The sequence below is a fragment of the Bos mutus genome, chromosome 18 (genome assembly GCF_027580195.1).
Source record: "Bos mutus isolate GX-2022 chromosome 18, NWIPB_WYAK_1.1, whole genome shotgun sequence".
Taxonomy (NCBI): Eukaryota; Metazoa; Chordata; class Mammalia; order Artiodactyla; family Bovidae; genus Bos; species Bos mutus.
Window position 1 is genome coordinate 26,518,879 of NC_091634.1, and position 26,431 is coordinate 26,545,309.

At 42.4% G+C, this 26,431-nt stretch overlaps 1 protein-coding gene across 1 annotated transcript in view; it reads right to left on the bottom strand.

The window, feature by feature from the left end:
• Positions 1-718: 718 nt before the first annotated feature.
• CDH1 (cadherin 1) overlaps positions 719-26,431 on the bottom strand; it is a 72,637-nt gene continuing 46,924 nt past the window's right edge. The window contains exons 3-16 of the mRNA XM_005896515.3: positions 23,777-24,000; positions 18,877-19,020; positions 18,595-18,750; positions 17,508-17,652; positions 15,764-15,939; positions 15,361-15,489; positions 14,010-14,192; positions 12,143-12,387; positions 8,838-8,983; positions 6,389-6,613; positions 5,835-6,065; positions 5,048-5,178; positions 4,204-4,347; positions 719-2,625 (exon numbers count right to left, since the gene is read on the bottom strand). Of these exons, the coding sequence (XP_005896577.1) occupies positions 2,416-2,625; positions 4,204-4,347; positions 5,048-5,178; positions 5,835-6,065; positions 6,389-6,613; positions 8,838-8,983; positions 12,143-12,387; positions 14,010-14,192; positions 15,361-15,489; positions 15,764-15,939; positions 17,508-17,652; positions 18,595-18,750; positions 18,877-19,020; positions 23,777-24,000 (2,489 nt within the window). The 3' untranslated portion in view covers positions 719-2,415. The remainder of the gene's footprint in view (positions 2,626-4,203; positions 4,348-5,047; positions 5,179-5,834; positions 6,066-6,388; positions 6,614-8,837; positions 8,984-12,142; positions 12,388-14,009; positions 14,193-15,360; positions 15,490-15,763; positions 15,940-17,507; positions 17,653-18,594; positions 18,751-18,876; positions 19,021-23,776; positions 24,001-26,431) is intronic.

The following is a 26,431-nucleotide window of genomic DNA, read 5'->3' on the forward strand; positions in this document are numbered from 1 at the left end:
ATGGTTCGTTTAATTCTCTCCTCAGTGAGTCAGGCCCCTTCCTAGTCACTCCCATTTCTCTGGACTCCAGCCCTATGCCATCAGCCATTTCCTACTCTCAAAGGTAACAGAATCATTTTCACGAGGCTATCTTGGGGAATCAAAGTGATACTGTTTGTCCTCAAGTATTTAGCTATGTCTGCCACAGAAGGGATGCTTAATAAATGGCACCTGGATCTTCATCTCTTCCTTAAATAAAACCTACTAAAACATCTTTAAATTAGAAACTACATTTTTCAAAAAATATTTATTTGGCTGCACCAGGTCTTAGTTGTGGCAGATGGAATCTTTAGTTGCAGCATGTGGGATCTAGTTTCCTGACCAGGGATGAAACTCAAGCCTCCTGCATTAGCAGCACAGAGTGTTAGCCACTGGACTGCCAGGGAAGCCCCAGCCTTGCTTCTTTCTATCCCTCCGTGCAACCCACAGTAGCTTCCCCCTGACAAAGAGATTTTATTGGTTTCACCACATGCCACATCACACACGGCATGGATGGATATCCTTCAAATAAATTGACCTTAGAAACACAGTTTCCCCTTCCCCCTATTCAGTCCCAACAGAATGACACGAAGTTCAGGAATCGACATTTTAATATGAAGCTTCTCTCTCCATGTTTTGAATGAGCTTACCTACCATTTGTCTGACCTGGAATTTTGCAATCAAATAAAAGAAGTTTGACAATGGTGTAACAAAATTCTTTAATAAAATTTATAAAAAACAAATAAGAATAATTTTTGCAGCTTGAATTGCTTTCCTTTTCCACTCCCAAAGAAAATACAAAATTATCGGCACCCACACGCATATTACACTCAAAACTATAGTGACATTCTCTACGTAGAACTACATTAGAGTTTAAATTGCTGAAAAATCAAGACAATTCTAAGAAGTGGTTGAGAGATGTTCCTTTTCTTCTAAAAACAGTTGATAGGTAGGGAAGTAATTTAGATAAAATTCTTGTCTATGGTTGTCAAAAGTTTCTTAAAAGATGCATTTCAACTAAAAGAAGATCCAAATTAATGTACTTCCTACCCTCACCTTCCTTTGCTAACACCCTTTCAGCAAGTGTTTTCTTCCTCTGCAAAGGAAAAACAAATTGGATTTGAAAAATATTCTCAAGTTTCATAGCTGAAATTTGGGGCAAATGTGTCCAGACCAGCTAGCATTCTCTATAAATATCAACAAAAGCAGGCTTGGGGATTCTGTGCTTTGGGTCCAAGGATCCTGGCAAGAAACACATGTTGAGATTCCTCTAGTTCAGAATTTCCAGGGGGTGGAGGTAGAGCCACCTCAACTGTCTTCAGCCTCAGCTGGCTCAATTGCCAGGCTTAGTGGCAATTGCCCCTGCCATCTCGAAGCCCATTTTTCACATTTGCCCTCTGCTGTGCCCTCTTGCCAGCTTCTGTCTTTGGCTACAGCACTTGAGGCACTATTCTAAGTCCTGGAATATATCACTCTTTTGTTTTAGCGATAAATAAACATTAGAAGTCTAGTAGTGGGACTTCCCTGGTGGTCCAGTGGTTAAGAATCCTCAATTCCCCTGTTAAGGGACGCAGGTCTAATCCTTAGTCAGGGAACTAAGATTCCCCATGTCTTGCAGTGCGGTCAAAAAAAAAAAGTTCAGTGGCACCTGAAACTCACCACCTTTTCTGGCCCAGCCTCCCTATTTAGAATCAAAGTACCTTGTAATGACATTCACATGACCAACACCCTTACTCAGAACAAGTTAACTGGATAGATGCCCATTACAAGTTACATACTCAGAAGATAAAAATGAAAAACCGTTAAGCTGTTAAGGTCTTAAGAGTACACAATACCCACACAGTACATGGCCAGCCTAAGACATAATCCTCTTTCCCTAAAAGGGCCCAATAATGTCTGCATCAGAGAAATGTAATAAAATTCAGAAGGAGTAAGAGTGGATCTCAGAACACAGGACATCAGTGCAGTGACGGGAGGAACAAAAGCACACAATTTACATATATATATATATACACACACACAGTAGGGAAATTGACCCCTCCCCTTCCTTTTAAAAAATGAGACAACGCCCTTAAGGAAATCTGTAAGTTCCTAGCAGAAACTTCTGAGACTGAAACTATTCTTTTGAAGTATTAAAATTTAGGAGTCTTTTGGACATCATCACCATGTCAACAATGATGAAAGGAAAAAGATTATTCAAGGAATAAGTCTAAATCGTTCTAGTACACAGATTAGATCTATGAAGTGGAAATCAGGACTATGCTATCACTGATCAGTCTCTTCTCCAGAAACGTATCCCAAGTGAAGGGAGCTGGCAAACAACCAGGAGTATGTTTCCCGCATTTTCCATCACACGAGTGTAGGGACCCATCTCTCTTCCCATCAGTCTTGAGTCCCTTAGTCATCCTCGCCACCTCCATACATGTCCGCCAGCTTCTTGAAGCGATTGCCCCATTCATTCAGGTAGTCATAGTCCTGGTCTTGGTCTGACTCTGAGGAGTTCAGGGAGCTCAGAGTAGCAGCTTCGGAACCACTTCCTTCATAATCAAACACCAGCAGAGAGTCATAGGGTGGGGCAGTGGGGTCACTATCAGCTGCCTTCAGGTTCTACAGAAGGAAGACAATAGGATCTTTTATTGAGAGGAATTGCACACCTGTCATCTTAAGCAAAATACCTTCTCTTGGTGAATAAAGCAAAATGCACACAACACACAACAATGCAACCATCCTGCAGAAACACCAACAAAGTAAACTTAATACAGACTGGAAAAGAAGATGGTCATTATATATTTCTAATGAAAGGAAAAAGTCTGTAGTAGAATGTTAAAAGTGGTAAGTTATATGTAGGCAGGGGAGATGAGCACCAGCCAATCCAAATGGACAGACTAAAAACAGTCATTCCAGGATAGTCTTGTGTGCGTGCTAAGTCGCTTCAGTTGTGTCCGACTCTTTGTGACCCACTGGGTTCCTCTGTTCATGAGATTCTCTGTCCATAGGATTTACATTCTTTTCTTTATATATATTTTCATAATTTATATTTTTAAAATAGCAAACATTTTACTTTTGTAATTAAGAAACAGCTACAAGCACAAATAAACATAAATGGAGGAAAAGACCTGATCCAGATGTATCTAAAGGGATGGTTTAAACTGGCCCTTCCTGTTCTCAATTTTCTCTAAGACCCAGTGCTAGAATGGATCTGGCTTGGTCCTGTCCAACACAGCTGTGCTTTTAGAGTCCCTGGTGATGACAACTCCCCTAGAAAGCTAAAAGCCATGAAGTCTCACTGAAGGCCAGTGGACCATCAGACCAGCCCTGAAAATCATTCCAGTGACTGAGTAAGTAATCAGGTAACATAGTTTAAGGAAACAGATCCCACTGGACTATTATTTTCCCTGGTTCTTTGCTTAATCCCACCATTTCTTCCTCATCCTACCTGAAGCTAATTAAAAGTCCTGACCAATAACCTAAAGGATGAATTTCTTTCTTGCCTAACAGTTTGCTAGAAAGATTTTGGTCCTCTGCTCCACTCTTCCTACTTCTTGAATGGAAAACAGGCCCAAGGCCTGGAAGCGTGGCAGCCATCTTGTGATCAGGAGGCAACAAGCATGAGAACAAGGATCTACATGCTTAGATCATGCAGCAGAAAGATGGAAAAAGCTGATGCTCCAGCCTAGACTACTTACCTCAGTCTTCTATTTGCACAAGGTATCGTATCTATTTAAGCTTCTGGTATTTATAGCTGAATGCATTTCTGACATATACAGAATGGAAGCTATTTTTGTGGCCCTCAAGTAGCCTTGCAATTACACATTTAATATTACATCCCAGTGCAATGCAGGGAAAGAGACCCATTAGTGAAACCAAACTGAATCTACTTTGAATCTCTTTTTCCTTCCTAATTCTATTAAATCTTTTCAAACAAGTCTCAGTTTTTCAGTATAGACTTTGCAAATTCCCAAAGACTAATTCAAAGTGCTTTTAGTTCTGAAATTTAGATGAGGCACAAATTAAAAAAAAAAAAAATAGGTGGGAAAGAGGAGGTAGCTCAGGGATCATACAAGATGAAAACATGGTAAAGGAAAGAACCTAAAGACTTTTTCTCACTTTTGACGCAATTGCTTCTCTCCAAATTTACAGATAAGCTTGTTGTGCCTTGACTTTTGACTGTGCTTGCTTACTTACTTCATCAATAAAGTTTCCAATTTCATCAGGATTGGCAGGGCGGGGTCGGTACTGGGGCACACTCATGAGGGTTGGTGCCACGTCATTTCGAGTCACTTCAGGCCGAGCATCCAGGCCCCTATGTAACTGGCTCAAGTCAAAGTCCTTTAGAGAAAAAGTAAAAACAGGGTAAAGAGTAAAATAGAAACAGTCATAAACACAGGGTCATATATGGTTTACATATTATAGTACTGGATGAGGCCTTAAGTGTCAGCTGTATGATATCTACAACCATGTACCAATGTAATCTGAAATAGCAGTTTGTTTGTTTGTTTTTTTTCCTGAAATGGTAGTTCTCAACCTATGAATCTCCAAAAAAGCACTGGAAGGAGATATAACATAAAAGCCTTGTGAGGAACACTTGTGGGAAGAGATGGAGATTGTTTTAAGAACTTTTCAAAGGATATGATTATTAGATTATTATTCAACAAATATTCACTCCTTTCCCACCATATCCTCTGTGAAAAGAACAGAAATCTATTTATGTGGGGCTTTATCCTTTGACTTGCTTTGACCAATGGAACATTAAAACATGTGACAGAGGCAAAGGCTTTAAGTGTACTTTTCCGGGACAAAGAAGGCAGGAATTACATGGAACCTATCTGAGTGCAGGAACAAAATAAATGTTAACAATGTTTATTAATGATGTTGGTTAATGACAACATCTGTTTTCTTGGGTAAGGTCTTTAAAAAAAATACACAAAGTGACGCGGAACTATTTTACATGTCTGCCTTCTTCTAATCATTGCTTCCTCCAAATAAAGAGATTGCCATTAAGCTTTGTGCCATGGTTTTCAACACCCACCTGATCTTCTTCTCCACCTCCTTCTTCATCATAGTAATACACATTGTCCCGGGTGTCATCTTCTGGGGGCAGTAAGGGCTCTTTGACCACCCTTCTCCTCCGAACAAGTAGCAGAAGCAGCAAAATAAGGACTGGAGTAGGGAAGAGAGAGATGAGAGCCACAAATCAGCAAGGATGTAAGCAGCAGCCAGCACAGACTGGATAGACGGCTGTTAGGCAACTTACATGTCTTCACAGCCCTGAAGTTAATATATGCAGCACAACACAGTAGACAAGTACACGTGACCTCAAGTGTGGTCTTTAATTGGACCTTAAACCCATCAGTCATTTCTCAAAATCTGGGGCAAAGTACTCCGGGAGCAGAAATGGTCCAAGTAAAGGCCTTGCAGCAGGAGCAAATTGGTGTGATTAAGGAAAGGCCAGGTCAGCGGAGGGACCTCTTGTGGACCTCTGGGGAGACTGTGGCTTTGATTCTTTGAGTTAGAGCTGTTGATGGTTTGCGACAAGGGCTGTATCAGCCTCAAGGTTTCTGATACATACATATTATTATTATTCAGTTATGGGGGTGGGGCACAGTCTATAAAATCACATAGCACACAATGAAAAAACATTAAAAAATTTAAAAATTAAAAATAAATGACAGCAAAAAAATTACTTGGCATATGCTTTATCTTAAGATAAACTTTAAAATCTATTAATTAATTTTCAAGGTTTTCATCTGATCTTGGGTTATATACAGTTAACATTGTAGAAGCAAAAGGCTGGAACACTCGCCAGCAGTACTTACTCAGAAAAGCAAGGATGCCTCCGAGGATCCCCAGGATGGCGGGAACTTGCAATCCTGCTTCGGCATAGACCGTGGCCTTCCTGCAGTTGCTGACGATCCCATCACAGTCACACACGTGCACATCAAGTGTGGTCACCTGGTCTTTGTTCTGGTTGTCTATGAGCTTGAGATTGATTTTGTGGTCACCCAGCTCTAAGGTTTTCTTTGGCTTCAAAATCAGAGACTCACGTTCTGGAGGAAGCAACAAAAAATGAGGGGATTGGAAGAGAAAAAGTTCATTCCAGACTAAACTGATTAAGGAACTAGAGACATTCCAAAACCGAGTGAAGATGACAACTATTTGAGCTGCAGCTTAATAGGCAGCATGTCACAGACTAAGATGGGAGAAACACAAAAGGACCTTTGGTTCAATGTCACAAATGTAGAAGGGACCAGGAAACATACCTTAAAAGGAGTGACAAGTGGATACTGAGAAGCGAAATTCAGAAGGGCAGGGGAGGGGAAGCAGAGGGTCAGAGCAAAGTTTCCAAAATAAGAAAGGCTCTGGTGCCCACCTTGGTCATTGTACTCAATGGTCCAATTGACACTCGCCCCATGTGTCAGTTCTGCTGTAAAGGGGGAGGTGTTCGGAGGGAGATCAGGATCATTGATGTTGATGATGTGAGGCTCAGGATTCCTCTGGCAGAAGTCCATGGTCCGGGGTTCTGGTACGGGGCCATTGTCATTCACATCATCGAGGAACAAGAGCAGGGTGCCTGTCCCAGTGGCAGGTGGAGAACCTAGTACAGAGGAAATGTCACAGCTCAGGACGACCAATGAATCCCTACTGCCTCCCATCAGACCGAATCCAAATCTTGTTCTGGCTCTTCAGGGCTACAGGACCAAACCCCAAGCTCCCCTCCAGAGCCGCCCCTCCTGCCGGTCCCCAGCCACCCTCAACTCCTGGATGGGCAGACCTCTGACTTGCTTATTCCTCACTTTGATAACAGTTACTCAAGTTATTTCTCACACCAAGGACTCCCTCTGTCTTCATACATAACTTTATTCATCCATTAAATTTATCCTCTCTATGCCAGGGTGGGAGGTGGGTAGGGAAGGGAAGGAATGAGATGAGCTTGGGATTAGCGGAGGCAAACTATTACATATAGGATGGGTACACAACAAGGTCCTACAGTATAGCACAGGGAGCTGTATTCAGTATCCTATGGCGAATCATAATGGAAAAGAATATGAAAAAGAATATATATGTATATAACTAAGTCACTCTGCTGTACAGAAGAAATTAATACATTATAAGTCAACTATACTTCAATGAAACTTAAAAAATATATATTTTAAACCACTCTAAAAATTCCTCATCACAGGACTTCCCCAGGAGGTCCAGTGGCAAAGAATCTGTGCTCCTGATGCAGGGTTCACGGGTTCAATCCCTGGTCAGGGAACTAGATCCCACATGCCACAATTAAAAAGCTGCACGCCACCAGGAAGATTGAAGAGCCTACATGCAGAAACTAAGACCTGATGCAGCCAAATAAAGAAAGAAAAAAAAAAATCCTCATCGCCCTCTATTCATTCACCCTCTCTGAACTTCCAAGGCTCTTAGGGTCATTATCACAGAGTTGAACCTTTTAAAATCACTGCAAATCAATTTTCAAGCAAAATTTGGAGATTTGTACATATTTCTGTTTGTATTTCTTTCACATCTTGACATAGCACTTGGTAATACAAAAGGAAGGTCCTCAAGGAATCATAGGGAAAAAAAGCCCAGAGGAATATATCTCAAATCCATAAATATTTATACCTGGGTGGCTGTAGTGATTTTTTTAACCTCTTCAAAAAATTGTGAATTAAAGAAATTTACCATTTTAACCATTTTAAAATGTACAGTTCAATAGTGTTGGTATAATCACATGCTGTGAAACAGCTCTCCATAACTTTCTCACAAAACTGAATTCTGTACCCACTAAACAATTTCTCGTTTCCCCTTCCAGTTCCTGGGAACCACCATTCTACTTTGTCTCTATGAATCTGACCACATTAAAATCTCATCTAAGTGGAATCACACAGTATTTGTCATTTTGTGACTGGTTTATTTCACTAAGCACAATGTCCTTTGGGGAGAGAGAGGGAAAGAGACTTAACCAGAGGAACTAGCAGTTCTCTTTAACAGTAATTCCGCTTCTGAATATCTATCTGAGAGAAACACTTGCCCCCAGAGGCATGTACAAGGATGTTTACTATCATTCACAGAAATAATGGAGAACTGGAAACAATCCTGGTGTTTTTTAATGTGTGAACGGTTAAATTATGCTATATCTGCATAGGGCTTCCCTGGTAGCTCAGCTGGTAAAGAATCATCCGTGTAACATTTTACTGAAAAGAGGCAGATCTACAATGTGCCAAGATAGATCTCTGCGTCTTCAAGGCATATGTTCAAGGGAAAAAAATTAAACACGCATATGATAATAGTTTGTTTTGTAATAAAAACAAAAATAGGCTATAAATCAGACAGTAGTTTTATAATAAACCATATTTCCATATGTATATAAATGTATTCGAATACACAGAGTCTGGAAGGAGCCACACTTCACTAATGGTGATGATAATATAAAGAAATGGCAGTCCTTACAGAGCATAGAATAGGTTAGCAGGCACCCTTCCAAACACTTCTACATAAATTTAAGCTAGATAGAGTATTATCATTTTGTCGGATAAAAGAAGTAAGAGACATAAAAATTAGGTAAGAAATTCAAGTTCACACAGGTATTAAGCTTTGGTGCTAGGATCTAAGCCCAGGCCGTCTGGCTCCTATGGAGTTACAGAGCGAGTGGTAAAAAGGAACTTCTGCTTGACCTAAATTCGTGCACTTTGGACAATTATTTTGAGAATGCTTTAAGAATGAAAGAAAAAGAAAGAACTCATGCCTCCAAAAGGACAGGGGCAAGGAGGTAAGCTATTTAGGAGCGGGAGACGGCAAACACTCGATGGTAGGGGCATCCTCACCATTGTCAGTGGCTATAATCAGGGCCGTGTACGTGCTGTTCTTCACATGATCGACATCCTCTCTGTCCAACTCAGCCCGAGTGGAAATGGCACCCGTTTCTGGATTAATCTCCAGCCAGTTGGCAGTGTCCCTCCAAATCCGATACCTGGAAAGACACAAGCTCTGGTTTAGAACAGGAACAGCAAACAGCAGATGGCTGAAGAAGGTGAAGGTTCCTCTTTGTTGATATATACTTTGCTTCCCTATTTCATTAAAAAACAAAAAAATCACATCTATAGAAATTCTACCAGAAAGGTTTGAGGACCATCCACATACCCTTCATCCAGATTCACCCATTGTCAATATTTTGCCATATACATAATTGGATGCACATATAGACATAAATTCTTGTTTTGCTAAACCATTTGAGAATAAGTTGCAGACACCATGTTCCTTTACTGATGAATACTTCAGTTTGTTTCCTCCTAATAACAGAGGGATTCTCTTATATAACTATAATTTGATTTTCAATTTCAGGAAACATCACTTCATACATGGTACATATTCAAACTGTCAGCTTCCTCAGAACTGTCCTTCACAGCATCCCCACTCACCCCTGCCCCATTTAGAATCTAATCCAGGATCGGACACAGCATTTAAATGTCAGATTTCTTTCTTTTCTTTATAAACAGTTTGCGGCCATGTTTTTCGTTTTGTTTTTAATTTATTTACTTGGCTGCTCCAGGTCTTAGCTGTGGCACTCAGGATCTTTTGTTGTGGTGCGTGGACTCTCTAGTTGCTGTGTGCAGGCTCATTAGTTGTGGCACTTGGGCTTAGCTGCTCTGCATGTGCCAAGTAGGATCTTAGTTCCCCAACCAGGAATTGAACCCATGTTTCCTGCATTGCAAGGCTGATACTTAACCACTGGACCACCAAGGAAGTCCCAGACATCAGATTTCTTTAGTTTCTCTCAGACCAGCCCCCAAAGGGTACAGTAATTCTCAACTGGTCACAATATGGCACCCAGCATCTCTGCCATGAGCATTTGGAGATCTGTGTTGATACAGTGACTTGGAGATGTGTTGCACTATTGGCATTTAATGGGAAGTGCCAGGGAGGGTAAAGTTCCTTCTGGTCCTACACAGTCAAAAATAAATAAATAAATAAAAATGCCAAGAAAATCTTGTTAAGCAGCATCTTATTAGGAATACCAGAATCAGAAGAAACATAAACACGAGAAACAGATACACTGCCCAGTTACCTGTCGAGGTCATGGAAAGGCTCAGAAAGGGAAATAAAGAAACTGAAGGAGGAAAGGGTCCTAGATAATTGTGGACTTATCCTCAGGACCTAAGAAGTGCACAGCAATGAACTACATATACAGAGTGGTCTTTATTCCAGGGGTAAGGGTCTCTGCAAACATTATTAAGACTTGATCCTTTAACTTCCCCCAAATAGATGCTTTGAACATCTGTTTCGCTACCACAAGCTAAAATATTAACATAGCCTGGAAAACATAGAATCCCAGGCTTTATTTCCAAAACAAAAATCCTATAATATCACGTCACTAACACATCTAGCAAAAATAATAAGTACTTAATAATGTCTGTTGTATGTGCAAGTTTCTCTATTTGCCTCAAGGATGTTTTTTATAGTTGGATTGTTTGACTCTGTCTTCAAACACATTACAGTTGGTTGATTTGTCTCTTAATTAATATCCTTAATCTATGGAAGATTAAGACCTTCGCCTTTTTGTCATTATTTGTGAAGAAACCCAGTCATTGGACATAGAGCTCCCATATTCTGTATTTGACTGACTTCTTCCTTGTGGCATTTAATTTGTTCATTCTCTGCATTGCATCTAAATCAGACCTAAGGCTTGATTAGATTCTGTTTCAGCCTTTCTTGTCTCAAATATTTATCACATTGAGTGGCACGTCGTATTGGGCTGTCCTTGCTTTTTCAGTAGATGTTGACATCTATCAGGAGGTTTGGATGATCCCAGCTGAGTTCCTCCATTAAAAACTTCTCATTATCCTCAATCCCATTGCTTCTAGCAGCTGTGAGGATCACTACCTGGAACCTTCACCCGGTCCATCCCGTACCATGCACACGCACAGTTTAAAGGTATTTATGAGTCATTCCAATCAGGGTGCCAGGATGACCTCACTTCCCAGGATAACCTCAAAAATTGAGGTTGCACTTAAACTTTTTGTTCCATTTACATATAATAAGTTACAGGCAATGATACTAGAATGCAAACACCCCTCCCCTAAACATGAATATGCTCAGTTAATCACTAAGCCTGACTCTACTCTGGATTTGCATAACTTTTTCTTAGTAGTTCAGAGCATTCTGACAGTTTCCTCTAAAGTAAATATTAGTCTCTCTCTGAGAAGAGGAAGTGGGCATACTGATCAAGGTCTTTGTTATCCCTGGAAAACATGCCCTTGCTAACAAGACCCAGACGTGCCATGCTTGGATTTGTGCTGATAGTCTTCCCTTTGTGCCTCCACCATTGTCACACTGGAGCACCAAGCATGCAGTCAGACCCAGCCCTCAAAAGAAGAACGTTCTTTTTCATGCATGGCCACAAGGGCATTGTTGTAGGCGGATTTGTCTGTGTGTTTTCAACATCTGTGGCTGTGATTTACATTACAGAGGTATCTTCCAAGTTAGAGGAAAAAAAGAAACAGTAAGCTACTTTCAACACGGTGCCATGTATATAAATTAAAACCACATTCCTATCATACTTTGAGAGAGAAGCACAGTAAATCTACAATGGCTGACTATGGAGGAAAGAAAAGGTGTGGGAAATGGGGGCAAAAGGCAGGGAAAAAAAAAAAAGCCAGGGACTTCCTCAGTGGTTCAGTGGTTAAGAATCTGCCTTCCAATGCAAGTGACACAGTTCGATCCCTGGTTGGGGAACTAAGATCCCACATGCTGTGGGGCAACTAAGTCCATGCACCCCAACTAGAGAAGCCCACACAACGCAGTGAAAGATTCCACATACGGTGTATATGTATGACTGAGTCCTTCACTGTTCACCTGAAACTATCACAACCTTGTTAATCAGCTATACCCCAAAACAAAATAAAAAGTTAAAAAAAAAAGAGAGATTCCACATGTCCAAAAAAGATCCTGTGTGCTGTGACTAAGACCTGATGCAGCCAAATAAATATTCAATAAATAAGCAAGCAAGTCAAACAAGATAAAGGTCTTACACAGACCAACAATGATAAAATGTCATGAACAAAATAGTTTATACACATACATACGCACACACCCAGTTGCTCCACGTCTATGGAAAGCCCCTCACACTTACGTGATCTTCTGTTCCATAAATGTGTCTGGCTCCCGGGCAGTATAGGATGTGATCTCCAGGCCCACGCCAAAGTCCTCGGGCACTTCCACTCTCTTTTGAGGAGGCACAAAGATGGGGGCTTCATTCACATCTATCACATCCACAGTGACGGTGGCTGTGGAAGTGGGGAGAGTGACTTCAAAGGGGGCCACATTTGTCACTGCCACGTACAGGATGTACTGCTGCTTGGCCTCAAAATCCAAGCCCTAAAGAACAGAAAAACCAAGTTAAATCCTTTTTGGTTAGCAATATATCAGTGGTTCTGAAATCTGGCTGTAGTAAGAATTAACTTGAGGGACTTCCCTGCTGATTCAATGGCAGAGGCTCTGAGCTCCCAGTGCAGGGAGCCTGGGTTCAATCTCTGATTAGGGAATGAGATCCCACATGCCACCAACTAAGACCCAGAACAGCCAAATAAATAAAAAAATTTTTATAAAGGAAAAGAATTAACTTGAGAACTTTTTTTTTGGCCATGCAGCTTGTGGGATATTAGTTCTCCCATCAGGGACTGAACCTAGACCCTTGGCAGTGAGAGCACAGAATCCTAAGCACTGGACTGCCAAGAAATTCCCTTGAGAACTTTTAAAGAAAACAGATGCCTGGGTCCTAACCCTAGAGCCAGTGAATAGGAATCTCTGAGGCTGGGGTCTGGACGCTGGTATTTTTAAAAAGCTCCCAATGACTAATATGCAACCAATTCACGGTGAGGTCCCCAGGAAAAGAATAAAGATGAATTACATGAAATCTCAAGTGGGAAGCCTCTGTTAATAAACATAGCCCACCGAGTCATTTATTAACCCAAGACTAGTAAGAATGTTCACATCCTAGGCTGACAAGCTGTTTGTGTGGCAGCGGATAGATAGACAATGCTGCCTGGTCATCTCTTTAAACCCAGTAAGTTTAGTGGCAAAAATACGAAGTTCAGAATCAGTCAGCAGCAAGCTCAAATCCTGCGAGGACATTTCCTAGCTGTGTGATTTCAGCAATTTAACCTCAGGGTCTGTTTCCACACACATAAACATGTAGGAAAAGAAACTATCTCACAGAGGCACTGTAAGGAATAAACTGGAACTTTTATGAAGGACCTTGTACATGAAAGGAACTCAATACTACCTTCTTTCTTTTTTTGACAGAATAACATGAGAAATCCTTGACATCAAATCTTTAGTGGGAGAAAAGACTACATACTAAGTGATTCAGAAATGAAGCACCCCCTCACTTGCTCAAGGGGAGGTCTGGGGCTAATCTTGGGATTCGCTAACTTTTTGACTAACTTCAAGAAAGAAATCACTCAGCTTCTTAGGGTTTGAGTTTCCTAGACGTTTTTCACAGGCATATCTGTCCCACTTCTAAAGTCATCTGGCAAAATAGCAGTAACCATAAACCATTTTTCTTCTCATCAGCAAAACAGTTGTGGGAGATGGGCAAATGTTTCAGAGAAAGAGTGTATTAAAAGAGACGGATATGTATGGCTAAGTCTCTTCACTGTTCACCTGAAGCTACCACAATACTGTTTATCGGCTATACCCCCATACAAAATATACAGCTTTTTAAAACCTGTATTTTTAAAAATGGTATTTCCTGGTAGTCCAGTGAGTCCTAGGCTCTCACTGCCAAGGGCCCAGGTTCAATCCCCGATCAGGGAACTAAAATCCCACAAGTCATGAGGTGTGGGCCAAAAACAAAAAAAAAATGGTCCACTGGCAACTGGGAGAGCCATCTACCCCCACTCCACCCAGGCCACGCCAGGCTACACTGGAGAAGGCATCAGGGACAAGGGTCATTGGCTGGGTGGTCAATTTCTGCATCTTGCAGGAACCATACAAACCTTAGCTGTTTTCAGAGTGCCTTCATTGGTGACTGGGTCTGTGACGACGATAAATTGCTTCTCGTTATCATTTAATACTGTGTAAACAGCCTCCCATGCCGGGGTGTTGGGGTCGTCGGCATCGGTCACTGTGAGTGTGGTGATGGCCACATTAGCCTCGTTCTCAGGCACCGACCCCACGTACTGAGGAGCAAAGGAAAAGATGGGTCACTTAGGATGTACTCAGACCCAGCAGTGGAGCCAGAACTCAGGGGTCTAAAGGAGTCCTTTCTTGAGCCCAAACTTTGAGAAGAGTCTGGGAGAAGTGCCCACTCTACGAGCACGATCCTTATTTCCTGTCAGTGGAGCAGCCGGCACTTAGGTGCCCTGTGGGTACCTGAAAGAGCCAAGGCCTTGCCTGTCCACACCCCTCAGCACACTCTGGCCCAGTTGCTGACACTGTCGTTTATCCCCTACTCTCCTCTGCTCCCATTGCTCTCAGTGGTACCAGTAATTTTCATAGAAGTCTGGCCATTATAACCTCCTGCCCTTTGATAACATCCCACTGCACTTAGGATACATCCTGAAGTTCTAGATTCATTTCACAAGGTTCTGTAAGAGGCAGTTTCATTTGGCTCACTACACTATTTTTCAGTTCTTGCTATGCAGCAAGCTTTCTCTTGATTTGGGGCATCAAACTGTCTGTCCGAAGCTTCTCTTAAACTCATAAAACCTAGGCTAGAGTGGCAGACACTGCTGTCTACTGAATATCCATTCTCCTCTTCTTCTCTAACATTAATACATGGTTGATGGCAGCAACATGCCCAGATAAAATACTGTATTTCCAGTGTTCTTTTGCAGACAGCAGTAGCTAATGAGAGATAAAGGAAATTTATGGGATGGGTCTTCACAGAAATAAAACTTGACTTCTTCAGGTTCTCAGTACTTTCTTCTTGACTGCATTTACTAAAATTACATACAATAATTAGTTGTCTAATGTTTCCCTAGCTAGACTCTTAAGCTCCATGAGAACAGAATTATTGTCTGCTGTGTTTGTGATAATATGCCCAGTGTCTAAGACAGTGCCTGGTATAAACCCAGAGGATATTTATTCAACAGATAAAACCTGGTAAGATCTGCTACCAAGATGCCCAATATAAGGACATGGATTCAGGAGGTGCATTTTGCAACTCAGAAACATAGGCCAACAGGCATCAGGCTGAGGATGACAGACAACTGGCACCTCGACCCGCTTGCTCTTTAGCCTGAAGTTGACTCGTCTGGGAAAAGTTACCTAAGGGTTCACCCCTGAGATACTGGGAAACAACCAAGGACCTTTCTTTGGAGACTGTCTAAGAAGGGGCAGGGTTACCGTGGTTGGGTTGAATCTGGGAGCATTATCATTGGTGTCCAAGACTGTGATCACGGCCGTTGCAGTTGTGCTCAAGCCTTCGCCGTTAAGGTCTGCTGCTTGGACCATCAGGGTGTATGTGGGAAAACTCTGCAGAGATCAAACACAGCTGAGTCAGGACCCACAGCTACATCAGGTCCCACCCAGCTCCCAGCAGAGAAACAGATTACTTTTTCATCTGCTTAAATGCCAATAACTCCACCGGCCTGTCTGGCCTCAAATCTCCAGACAAACCCTGAGATGCAAAGCTCAGACCATCACCATGCTAAATGGTGACCAGCCTTGGCAGAGTTTTGCATCATCCAGGAAATCGGGTTAATGTGTATTTGCCCTCCACACCCTCTGGATCCTCCTGAGCCCTGACCTCACGGTCCAGCCCGGTGGTGAGCACACTGATGACGCCTGTTTCCTTGTTGATGGTGAACATTTTGTTGTGCGGCAGCATGGGATCTTGGGCTAGGATTTTGTAACCGATGGCAGCGTTGTAGGTGTTCACCTCGTCATCTATATCTGTGGCCGTGACCTGCATCACAGAGGTTCCTGGAAGCAAAGAAGATTCGTTTCCAAAATTCTGACCAAAGTGCTAGTGGAGGAAGAAAGCATTCTACCAAATAAATTAATGGTGTTCCCAGAACCCAGCTGGTTCAACTGAAACATTTTAGTTCAACTGAAACATTTTTGCTCTGTCTCATACACTAAATGAATAGTGCATAAGAGAGGAAAAATCCCAGAAATTTCCACAATTCGCTTCTTAGCCACATTTCCACCTGAGAGAATGGTCATCTGAGATCACTGCCTTCAAGGTGAAAGGAAATATTTATAACATTTGTGACAAAGCACTAGTTACCAGGATACTGAAATAACTCTAAGAATCAATAGGCAGGGAATTCCCTAGTTGTCCAGTGGTTAGGATTCTGTGCTCTCACTGCCAAGGGCCTAGGTTGAATCTCTGGTTGGGGAAGTAAAAGTCCCCAAACCAAACAGTGGGGTGGGGAAGGGTGACAGAAGGTGGGGAGAAGGAGAGAACCAAAAGACGAAAGACAAAAAGCCCAAGAGAAAAAAAAAAAGGGCAAAAGACTTGAACATATAAGTTGTAAAGAAACCCAAATGGTCAGCAAACATACGATGCTTCTTTATTCCATTAATAATCATAGAAATGCCATTTTACATTACACTGAGATATAATCACATACTCAACAGACTGGCCAAAAAGAAGTCTTACAATTTCATGGCGTATATTGCTGGTAGGAGTGTAAATTGGTTCAACCACCTTAGAAAACTGTTTGTCACTGTGTAGAAAAGTAAGCAAAACAAGGTGTTACCCAGTGTTTAGTACACACATCAGAAAAGATGAATGAAAATAAGGGAATAATTATCACAAAAGTCAGGGTGAAAGTTGCTCAGTTATGTCCGACTCTTTGTGACCCCATGGACTGTACAGTCTAGGGAATTCTCCAGGCCAGAATACTAGAGTGGGTAGCCTTTCCCTTCTCCAAGGGATCTTCCCAACACAGGTCTCCCGCATTGCAGGCGGATTCTTTACCAGCTGAGTCACAAGGGAAGCCCATGAAAGTCAGGGTAGTGGCTGCCTTCAGGGGATAGAGAGAAAAATGTGATCAGGAAGGGACTGTACAGGGGCCATAAACTACTAACAAGATCTGTTAACTTTTCTTGGCTGCACAGCATGGGGAATCTTTAGTTTGAACTTACACTCCCTGCATTCGAAGTGTGGAGTCTAAACCACTGGACCACCAGGGAGGTCCCCAAGGATCTATTTCTTAATCAGGGAAGGTTATTCTTAAACTGCTCTTTATTTGTTTATTTAGCTGCCCCAAGTCTTAGCTGTGACATGTGAGATCTCTGGAGTATGGAATCTTAGCCACTGGACCACCAGGGAAGCCCAAATTGCTCCTTTCTTAAGCTGGGCTTGAACATTTTCCACATGTTTCTGTCAGGAGGATATTTTACACACACACTATCTTCCAAAGAAGTTCTGCGCCTATGAAAGGCCTGACCCCAAATGCCAGCCCCAACACTTGGGGAAGGGGGGCAGTCCAAAGAATCTAAATTGTCTTGGTGGGTGTTGAGTTCCTCATGGCTGGACACACCTGGAAGAGCGCCTTCCAGGACAGACCCCTTGAAGACCTCCTGGGTGAACTGGGGCTTGTTGTCATTCTGGTCGGTCACAGTGATCACAATCTCCATAGGCTCTTCAATGGCTTGTCCGTTTGAAGACACGGCATGAGAGAAGAGCTGCAAGAGCCAAGTGAGGGTTACTCGGGAAGAGGACGTAGGAGAAGTGGTCCGATCAGAGCAGCGTGGGCTCCACTGGACCCCACTCTCTTCCACTCAAGTAAGGACTCCCCAGCACAGAACTTATCCCACACATGTGCTGCTGCTTCAGTGAGGTCATGGCACTGGTTAAGACCATGACATGGGAAGACCCATGGGCTGAAGAACACCAGGTCAAAGGCCCCATTGCCCACATGGGGGCTGAGGACCAGGGCTAGGAGATAAAGGTGGAAACCTGAGACTCTCTGACTTACTCCAAGCAGTGTCAGATCTGCTCTGGACACTTGAGTTTAGGGTTTCCCCAAGACCTTTCTGCATTTGGCATGAAGGCATTACCTCCCAACTTCCCTGTTCTCAAGACCCAGAAATGATTTTTGTTCTCCAACATCATCACCAGCCTCTGCCTTTGTGTCATCATTGTTGTTTAGTAGCTAAGTTGTGTCTGACTCTTTGTGACCCTGTGGACTGTAGTCTACCAGGTTCCTCTATCCATGGGATTTCCCAGACAAGAATACTGGAGTGGGTTGTCATTTCCTCTGCCAGGGGATCTTCCTGACCCAGAGACTGAACCTACGTCTCCTACATCAGCAGGCGGATTCTTTACCACTGAGCCAGCAGGGAAGCCCATCTGCCTTTATGTCAGGGACTTTTAATCCCAAGAATAGGTTGACATCTTGGGTCTAAGATCATGTCTGATACCTCGAGACTCTCTCCAACTTTATTCCTAACAAAAACAGCCCCTAGTTTTTCCCAGGTTCTCCTGTCATTTCTCCTTATTGACAGGTCTAGACAAGTCAAGCTCTTCAAACGTCCAGAGCATCTGATCTACGACCAACATGAGTTGACCAAAATATTTTGGAAACATGTAACCCCATCATTAACAAGCTTCTAAGAGACACTCACAATGTACTTGGCAATCTGTTCTCTATCCAGAGGCTGTGTCACTTTTAACCATCCTGTTTCTCTTTCAATAATAAAAACACCGACAGGGGGTGTATCAGCTCCTTGGCCAGTGATGCTGTAGAAAACTTGAGTTTCTTTCTCCTTGTTAGATTTGATCTGGAGACAAAGCAGAGAGAGATGAATGAGCAAGAAAGGATCCTGACATTGGTTGTTTCCCCTTTCTCTCCTAGGTCCTTCTCGGCCAAATTCCCTCCCAGAGAAATAGGGAACTTCCTTCTGTACCTGGACCAGCGACTTAGGAAATGGGCCTTTCTCATTTTCTGGGCAGCTGATAGGAGGAATAACCCAGTCTCTCTTCTGTCTCCTGAGACCATGGTGGGGACCAGGAAATGTGAGCACTTCCGTCTGGGTTCCAGAGGGAGAGTCCTGAAAGGAAAGAAGTTGAGGAATAAAATGGGATCATTTAGGCGAGATGATACAGGCTGAACAGTTCAAACTACCCAATAAGAATCTCCAGTCTTCTGAGAGAAGGACATGGTTTCCATTTAGTAACAAACGAAACAGCCAAAACAAAACCCAATGAACCCTTTACCATATCACCAAGCTGGTTTCCTCTTTGGATCTTTCCTGGTGTCCAGAGTTCAGGCAATCATGCATACAAGATTACAGGGTTTGAGGGTTTGACATTACATTATGAATTATATCAAGTCCACATTTCACACCCGTGTTGTTTTGGGGTTGTTTTTTGTTTTTTGGCTGCATAGCATGCAGGATCTTAGTTCCCTGACCAGGAATTAAACCCTCACCCTCTGCAGTAGAAGCACAGAGTCTTAACCTCTGGACCACCAGAGAAGTCCCAACATTTGTCATTTTTAAAGGACATTATGCCCCCAATGACTTAATATCAGAGCTTATGCAACAATTTGATATCCCAGTGTTTTAAATTTTTCCTCTTATATTTTTCCTAGGGATACAGGTCTCCAAAGTGGAGTTAGCCTACAGAATAAGTTTTAGGAACTGATACTAAGGATTACTTTGTGATCAATACTAATCCCTTAATCTCACTGTGTTATTCTATTGGTTTGGTTGCCATTTGCTCTAACAAAAGTTGTTGGGATGGGAACCAAAAACGCCCTTTGAGACTCATATTGAACGGTTTTCATTTGCGACAAAGATAGCTTTTTATGCACACACAGCGAAATGAGATAGCTGAAGATGGAAGGAAAGATCTTCCGAATTGTTTAAGTTAAAGTGATTGGCAATAACACAGTAAAGGCTCCAGAGGACAATTGCATCTGCCATCTCCCACACTGTCACTGATGCCTGTCTATGACGTGTGTGTCAAACCTTATTTCTTACCTTTAAAAATTGATTCAAAATGCACAGGACAGACATGAAACATGACCAGATAGCATCACAAAATCCTTCTCATTCTTTTGTACTAGTCACTCACACACTCCTTAACACATACACACACAGGCTCTGCATTCATCTTCTAGAGAAGCAGTCCCACCCTGGCCACGGGCAGGCTGTGGAGCCAGGCTGACTGGCTTTGCATCCTCACAGTGACACCTTGGGCTAGATTATTTAACTTCTGTGTCCTACATTTTCCTAATGTCTAAAATGAGGATTATATCAGTACCTGCCTCACAGGGTCCTTGAAAAGTGAAAAGTGAAAGTCACTCGTGTCCGACTCTTTGTGATTCCATGGACTGTAGTCTGTCTCTCTCCTCTGTCCATGGAATTCTCTAGGTTGCCATTTCCTTCTCCAGGGGATCTTCCCAAACTGGGGATCAAACCCAGGTCTCCTGCATTGCAGGTGGATTCTTTACCAGCTGAGCCAAAAGGGAAGCCCTATAGGGTCCTTGGAAGGATTAAATGTGATACCAGTGTTGCAATAAAGCACTTAGGATAGTGTCTGAGGAATTCCCTGGTGGTCTAGTGGTCAAGAATCTGCTTGTCAAGGCAGAAGACACAGGTTCAATTCGTGGTCCAGGAAGATTTCACATACCGTGGGGCAACTAAGCCCATATCCCACAACTAATGAAGCCCAAGAGCCTAAATCCCATGCTCCATAACAAGAGAAGCCACTGCAGTGAGATACCCCTGCTCCTTCAACAAGAGAAAGCCTGCAAGCAGCAAATGAAAACCCAGTGTGGCAAAAAAAAAAAAAACAATAGTGCTTGAAACAGTAAGTGCTCGACAAATGCTAACAAAGATGATGGTTGGACTGGTTGGAAAACAGAGTTATAGTTTTAATGAAATGGAATTTGAGGTATGACCTGAACACAGGAACAAATATTAAACTGATTCTCGATACTGCATCTTAAGCCTAAAAATGACCATTTTGCACAGCCGTGGTGAACAAACAGACCTTGATGTATGAATGCAAATTCATTTGCCATACTGAAGAGGAAGGCAAAGTGCATACTTTGCTGACATCAAGATTACAGAACATTTTCAGAGAATGATAATAAATAATGATGAACACTATGCTGGCAAAACATAACATTAACATCTTTATGTGTGAATTATTATTTTTTAAAAAGATATTTATTCATTTATTTAGCTGTGTCATGCAGCTTGCAGGATCTTAGTTCCATGACCAGGGATTGAACCTGGGATCTTGCCAACCCAGAATCCTAATGATAGGCCACAAGGGAACTCTCATCCTGTGTGAAATTAAAGGGAATCATGTTTAAGCATAAACAAACTGAATATAGGATCCATCCCTCAGGAAAAAAGGATACCAGACCAGAAAACTTATCCAACCTAAGAGAAAGAACTAGAAAGTTAGATCGATTTATAGTCTTCCCCCAGCTTTCTTGAGGTATAACTGATAAAATAAAAAACTGTTTCTATTTAATAGAAAACATCATGTGATGTTTTGATATAAATATATAGGATCTATTCTTATATGAATGAAAAGAGAGGTAAGATTGTCACCCCTTCCAATGTAGGGCCACCTGGAACCACAAGAGTGCTTTGAACTGGAGACAAACCAAAGGCATCCTCAAACCAGTTGTGGCAGACTTGCCACCTTACCATCCAGGCTTCCCTGGTGGCTCAGATGGTAAAGAATCCACCTGCAATGTGGGAGACCTGGGTTCGATGCCTGGGTTGGGAAGATCCCCTGGAGAAGGTAATGGCTACCCACTCCAGTATTCTTGCCTGAAGAATTCCATGGACAGAGGAGTCTGGCAGGTTACAGTCCATAGGGTCACAAAAAGTCAGACACAACTGGCAGATTTTCACTTTCACTCAATATCTGTTCTTTTTTAAAAACAAAAACTTCTTTCCCTTTCTCCCACGCTTTCTCTTGAGATTATATATATATATATATATAATCCAACAATGTACCCAAGTAAAACTACACTTCCTGTACTACACCTGCTGCTAGGTGTGACCACGAAGCCACGTTCTGACTAATGAGATATAAGAGGAAATACTGCTTCAAAATTCCACAAAGTCTTCTTTAAAATGTGGACAGCTAAGTGATACATTTTGGGGCTTCATCCCGTTCAACTTCCTACTGTCCAGAGGAAAGATGTGATGACTGGAGCTCCAGCAGCCATCTTGGACCACGAGGTATCATTGAGGACAGAAGCCATATATGTGCTAAGGATGACAGAATAAAAAAGAAAGAAAGAACCTAGCTTCCTGAGGACTGCAAGAGTCTCAATAATGATCACAAGTTACAACTGAATTGCCTAAACTTGAAAGACAAATACTGTTTTACATAAACCACTGCAATATGTGCTTTTCTATAACATGTATTTGAAGGCAGATGGCAAAGGTGGAGAAGTAAAGTTGAAAGACCAACTTTGTTTCCATCTTTGGCTCACAAGAGGCCTCCAGGCACCACTATCTAGCAAGAACTTACCAGACAGGACTAACATGAATGATGGTATCAGTTGGAGACCTGAGTCAGGAAGCTATGTCAATTTAGTTCTACTAAGTTCCCCATTTTTCTGGTCTGTCCAATTACACCAGAGAGAAAAAAAAAAAAGATCTCCCAGGAGTATTAAATTCCTAGAATCTCAGCAGTCTTCAGGGAGAAAAACTAGAGCCAGCCTGAATGGCTTTGGCACTTACAATACTTCTACACTCCCAGGATACAACTACAATAGCCCCCTAGAGAGACGTTCAATAGGAAGCACCATGGGAGCAGTTTAGAAACTGGCAAAGGCATCTGGCTTTGGGTAACAATTTCAGAAACATTCTTGCCAAGAACCTGGGCAGACTTATATCCTTTTCTCTGTGGCCAATCCACCCATCTGTCCACTCTGGGCTCCTGGTATGTGCCAGACTCAAGGGCCAGGCATTGCAAATTCAGTGGGGAAGGAGCTCGTGGAGATTGCAATCCAATCAGGCCAAAGATTCATAGTGATTCCTCCCGTTCTTTGCCAAGACCCTCCCCACTAGAGACATGAAGAGCAAAATGACCAGAAAACTGACTTTGTGTAAATTCTTCCTCCAGGTAGAGAATGAGCAGAAAAGTTAAAAATGACTGACTTACTTGTTATATGCCTTCCATAGTTTCAGCATCTTACAAGTATTAATTTATGTAGTCAGTATCATCTCCATTTTACAGATAAATTCAAGCACAGACAGATTAAATAACTCCCCCATGGGACTTCCCGGTGGTCCGGTGGCTAAGACTCTGTGTTCCCAATTCAGGGGGCCCAGGTCAGGGAACTAGGGAACTAGATCTCCCATGCTGCAACTGAGAGTTTGCATGCTGCATACAACTAAACATCTCAAGTGTCACAATTAAGACTTGGCACAGTCAATAAATAAATAATTTAAAAATAAGTACTCAATTCCAGACAGAATCCATGCCCTTACCCTTACTCTACACTATCTGCAGAAATAAGGTAGTATTTCTTGCAATCAGCCTAACAACAACAAATCAATAGCAAGAATTAGTTCAGTTGGACCATGCAGCTATTTTGCATCCCGTCCCTCTACCCGCAGAGGGCATTGGCAGTGTCTGGAGGCAATTTTGGTTGTCACAGCTGGCAGTGTTACTAGCTTCTAGCAGTTAAGACCAGGGATGCTGCTAAATGTCATAGAGCGCAGAGGACATCCCCATAATCCCCATAGAAATTATCCAGCCCCAAATGTAAATTAAGCAGCAGACTAAAATAATAGTGAACTTCCAAGAAACACTCCAACTCACATGATGACCGTGGTGGTGGTGGTGGTGCGCTGATACCTTCAGTGTCACTTTGGTGGAGAGCTTCCTGTGGGTGGAGTCCCAGGCATGGACAAGAAAACTTAGCTCTGGACGATGAAGGTGTACAGGTCGTCTGACTGTAAGCACACCATCTGTGTGCACTTTGAATCGGGTGTCATCAGAAACATAGACTGTCCTTGGTAGGCCAGCACATCCTTCAAAACTCACTGCAGGGCGTAAATGACAGTGATTAGAAAACTGGGGAGATGAAACGGCATTCCTTTTCTAGAAACTGAACTTCATTCACCCACTAAAAGTCTAACTCACACAAAACAGGCGCAAGGAAAACAAACCAGAGTCTGGTGACAAACGGCACAAAGACGACAAAGTAGCAGGTGCCATCTTCACAAGCCCAGGGCGATTTAACTGTGGTGACTCTTTTCTCATCCACTTGGAGACTGAGAACGATAACCTGCCTAGAAAGTAACCTCCTTTTCAGTAACAAAAAAGGGCCTCTCCTTCAGATGACTCTTGATTACTTGAAAAATAACTGAGACAGAATACCTATTGAGTCCAAAAGTTACAGACTGAGGTACAATGAGATACTATGGATTAACGACATTTAAATAAACAGTGTAGGGACTTCCCTGGCAGTCCAGCAGTTAAACAATCTGACTTCCAATGCAGGGGATGCAGGTTCAATCCCTGGTTGGGAAACTAAGATCCCACATGCCGCAGGGTAACTAAGCCCACAGCTACTGAGCCCGCATGCCTCAACAAAGAGCCCATGCAGCCAAAATTAAAAATAAACAGATAAATAAGCAAACAGTTTACATTTCAATAAACAGTGGCAGATAATAAGAGGAAGCCAGCAGGACATAATGGTTAAGAGTAAGGGCTTGGGCAAATTTTTTAACCTCAGTCTCTTCATCGGGCTTCCCTGTGCCTTAGCTGGTAAAGAATTCACCTGCAGTGCGGGACACGTGGGTTTGGTTCCTGGGTTGGGAAGGTCCCCTGGAGAAGGTAACGGCTAACCACTCAAGTATTCTGACCTGGAGAATTCCATGGACAGAGGAACCTGGCAGGCTACAGTCCAAGGGGTCGCAAAGAGTCAGACACAATTGAGTGACTTTCACTTTCTTTTCTTCATCTTCAAAATGAGGATAATCATAGTGCTCACTCTTCAAACATGGTCTTATTTACTGTCAAGGGCAGGGCTCAGGTCCCAGCTCTGTTTATTAGCTCTGAGACCTTGGGCACATCACTGAATCTCTCCAGTTTACCCATCTGTAGAATGAAGGTATTTGACAACAACTACTTCCTAGGATTGTTTTAAGATACACAGAACAGTGCTTGGCACATACTAGACACTTCATTTATTCAGTATTCCACAAAAGACATTGATAATGGCAGATATTCATTTAGAACTGATTATATGCTTATTTTCTGAGGCCTTGAGAGGTAATGCCTGCTTGCAATCTGAGACCACCCAGTGGAGAAGCTGTCAGGGAGACAGTGAAGATTTCACAGGAAAATCTTCAACCTGATTATACAGTGCAGTGAGACAAATGCAAAAGACAGAAGACTACTTGGATGAGGGAACTTAGGATCAGTGGCTTAGAGACAAAGCTACTTAAAACTTTACAGTCATTAAAGTACTAAAACTTAAAAAGTATTAATACCCAATGCTGGAGAAGCTGTGGTGAAAAGTGTCTGCATTACACATCAGAGTCCCAATGGACTCATTTAACAAGTTTCCATCAAATAATTTGTCAGACATTGTGCTGGGCAGTGAGGACAAAATTGTGAACAGACAGGCAAGGCACCTGCTTCCATTGAGCTTATACTATATTGTGAAAGAGATGGACATATAACAAAACTGAATCTCAGGTAGTGACAAATGCTAGACATAAAGGAATTTAAAAAGAGGATAATATAAGAGTGATGGGGTGGGGGAAGAGTGATGGAGAAGAAGTATGGGGAGTGTATAACTTTTACTGGATGGTGAAAGCTGGCCTCTCTGAAGTTGTAGGTGTCTGAGCTGAGACCTGAAGGAGTCAGCCTTATAGAGATCTTGGCTCAAGAGCCTTCCAGGCAGAAGGAACAGTCGATGAAAGTTCCTTCAGGGAAACTCAAATCGGTCTATTCTCCCTTTCAAATAATTATCTCTCATTCCTCCAGTGCAATTCTTAGTTTTTCCAAGAGATCTTTTATTTTAAAAAAGTTCTGTTCTTTTGCCTATTTTACATGACTAAACTAAGCACAGCATAGACACTTCTACATGGACATGGATCAGGTCTCTGCCAGAAAGCCCTCAAGTTGGTTATGGTGTCTGGGCTGCAGTTTTCATTTGTTCCACTAGGGGCCACCATTGCCAACTTTTCTGGCACCAACAGCCCCACCCTTGCTAGAGAAAATAAGACCTTGGTCGCTAAGAGTCGGATACAACTGAGTGACTTCACTTTCACTTTTTACTTTCATGCATTGGAGAAGGAAATGGCAGCCCACTCCAGTATTCTTGCCTGGAGAATCCCAGGGACAGAGGAGCCTAATGGGCTGCTGTCTATGGGGTCGCACAGAGTCAGACACGACTGAAGCGACTTAGCAGCAGCAGGGGGCAGAGGATAAGCACCACGATTATTCCCATTTTGTAGATGA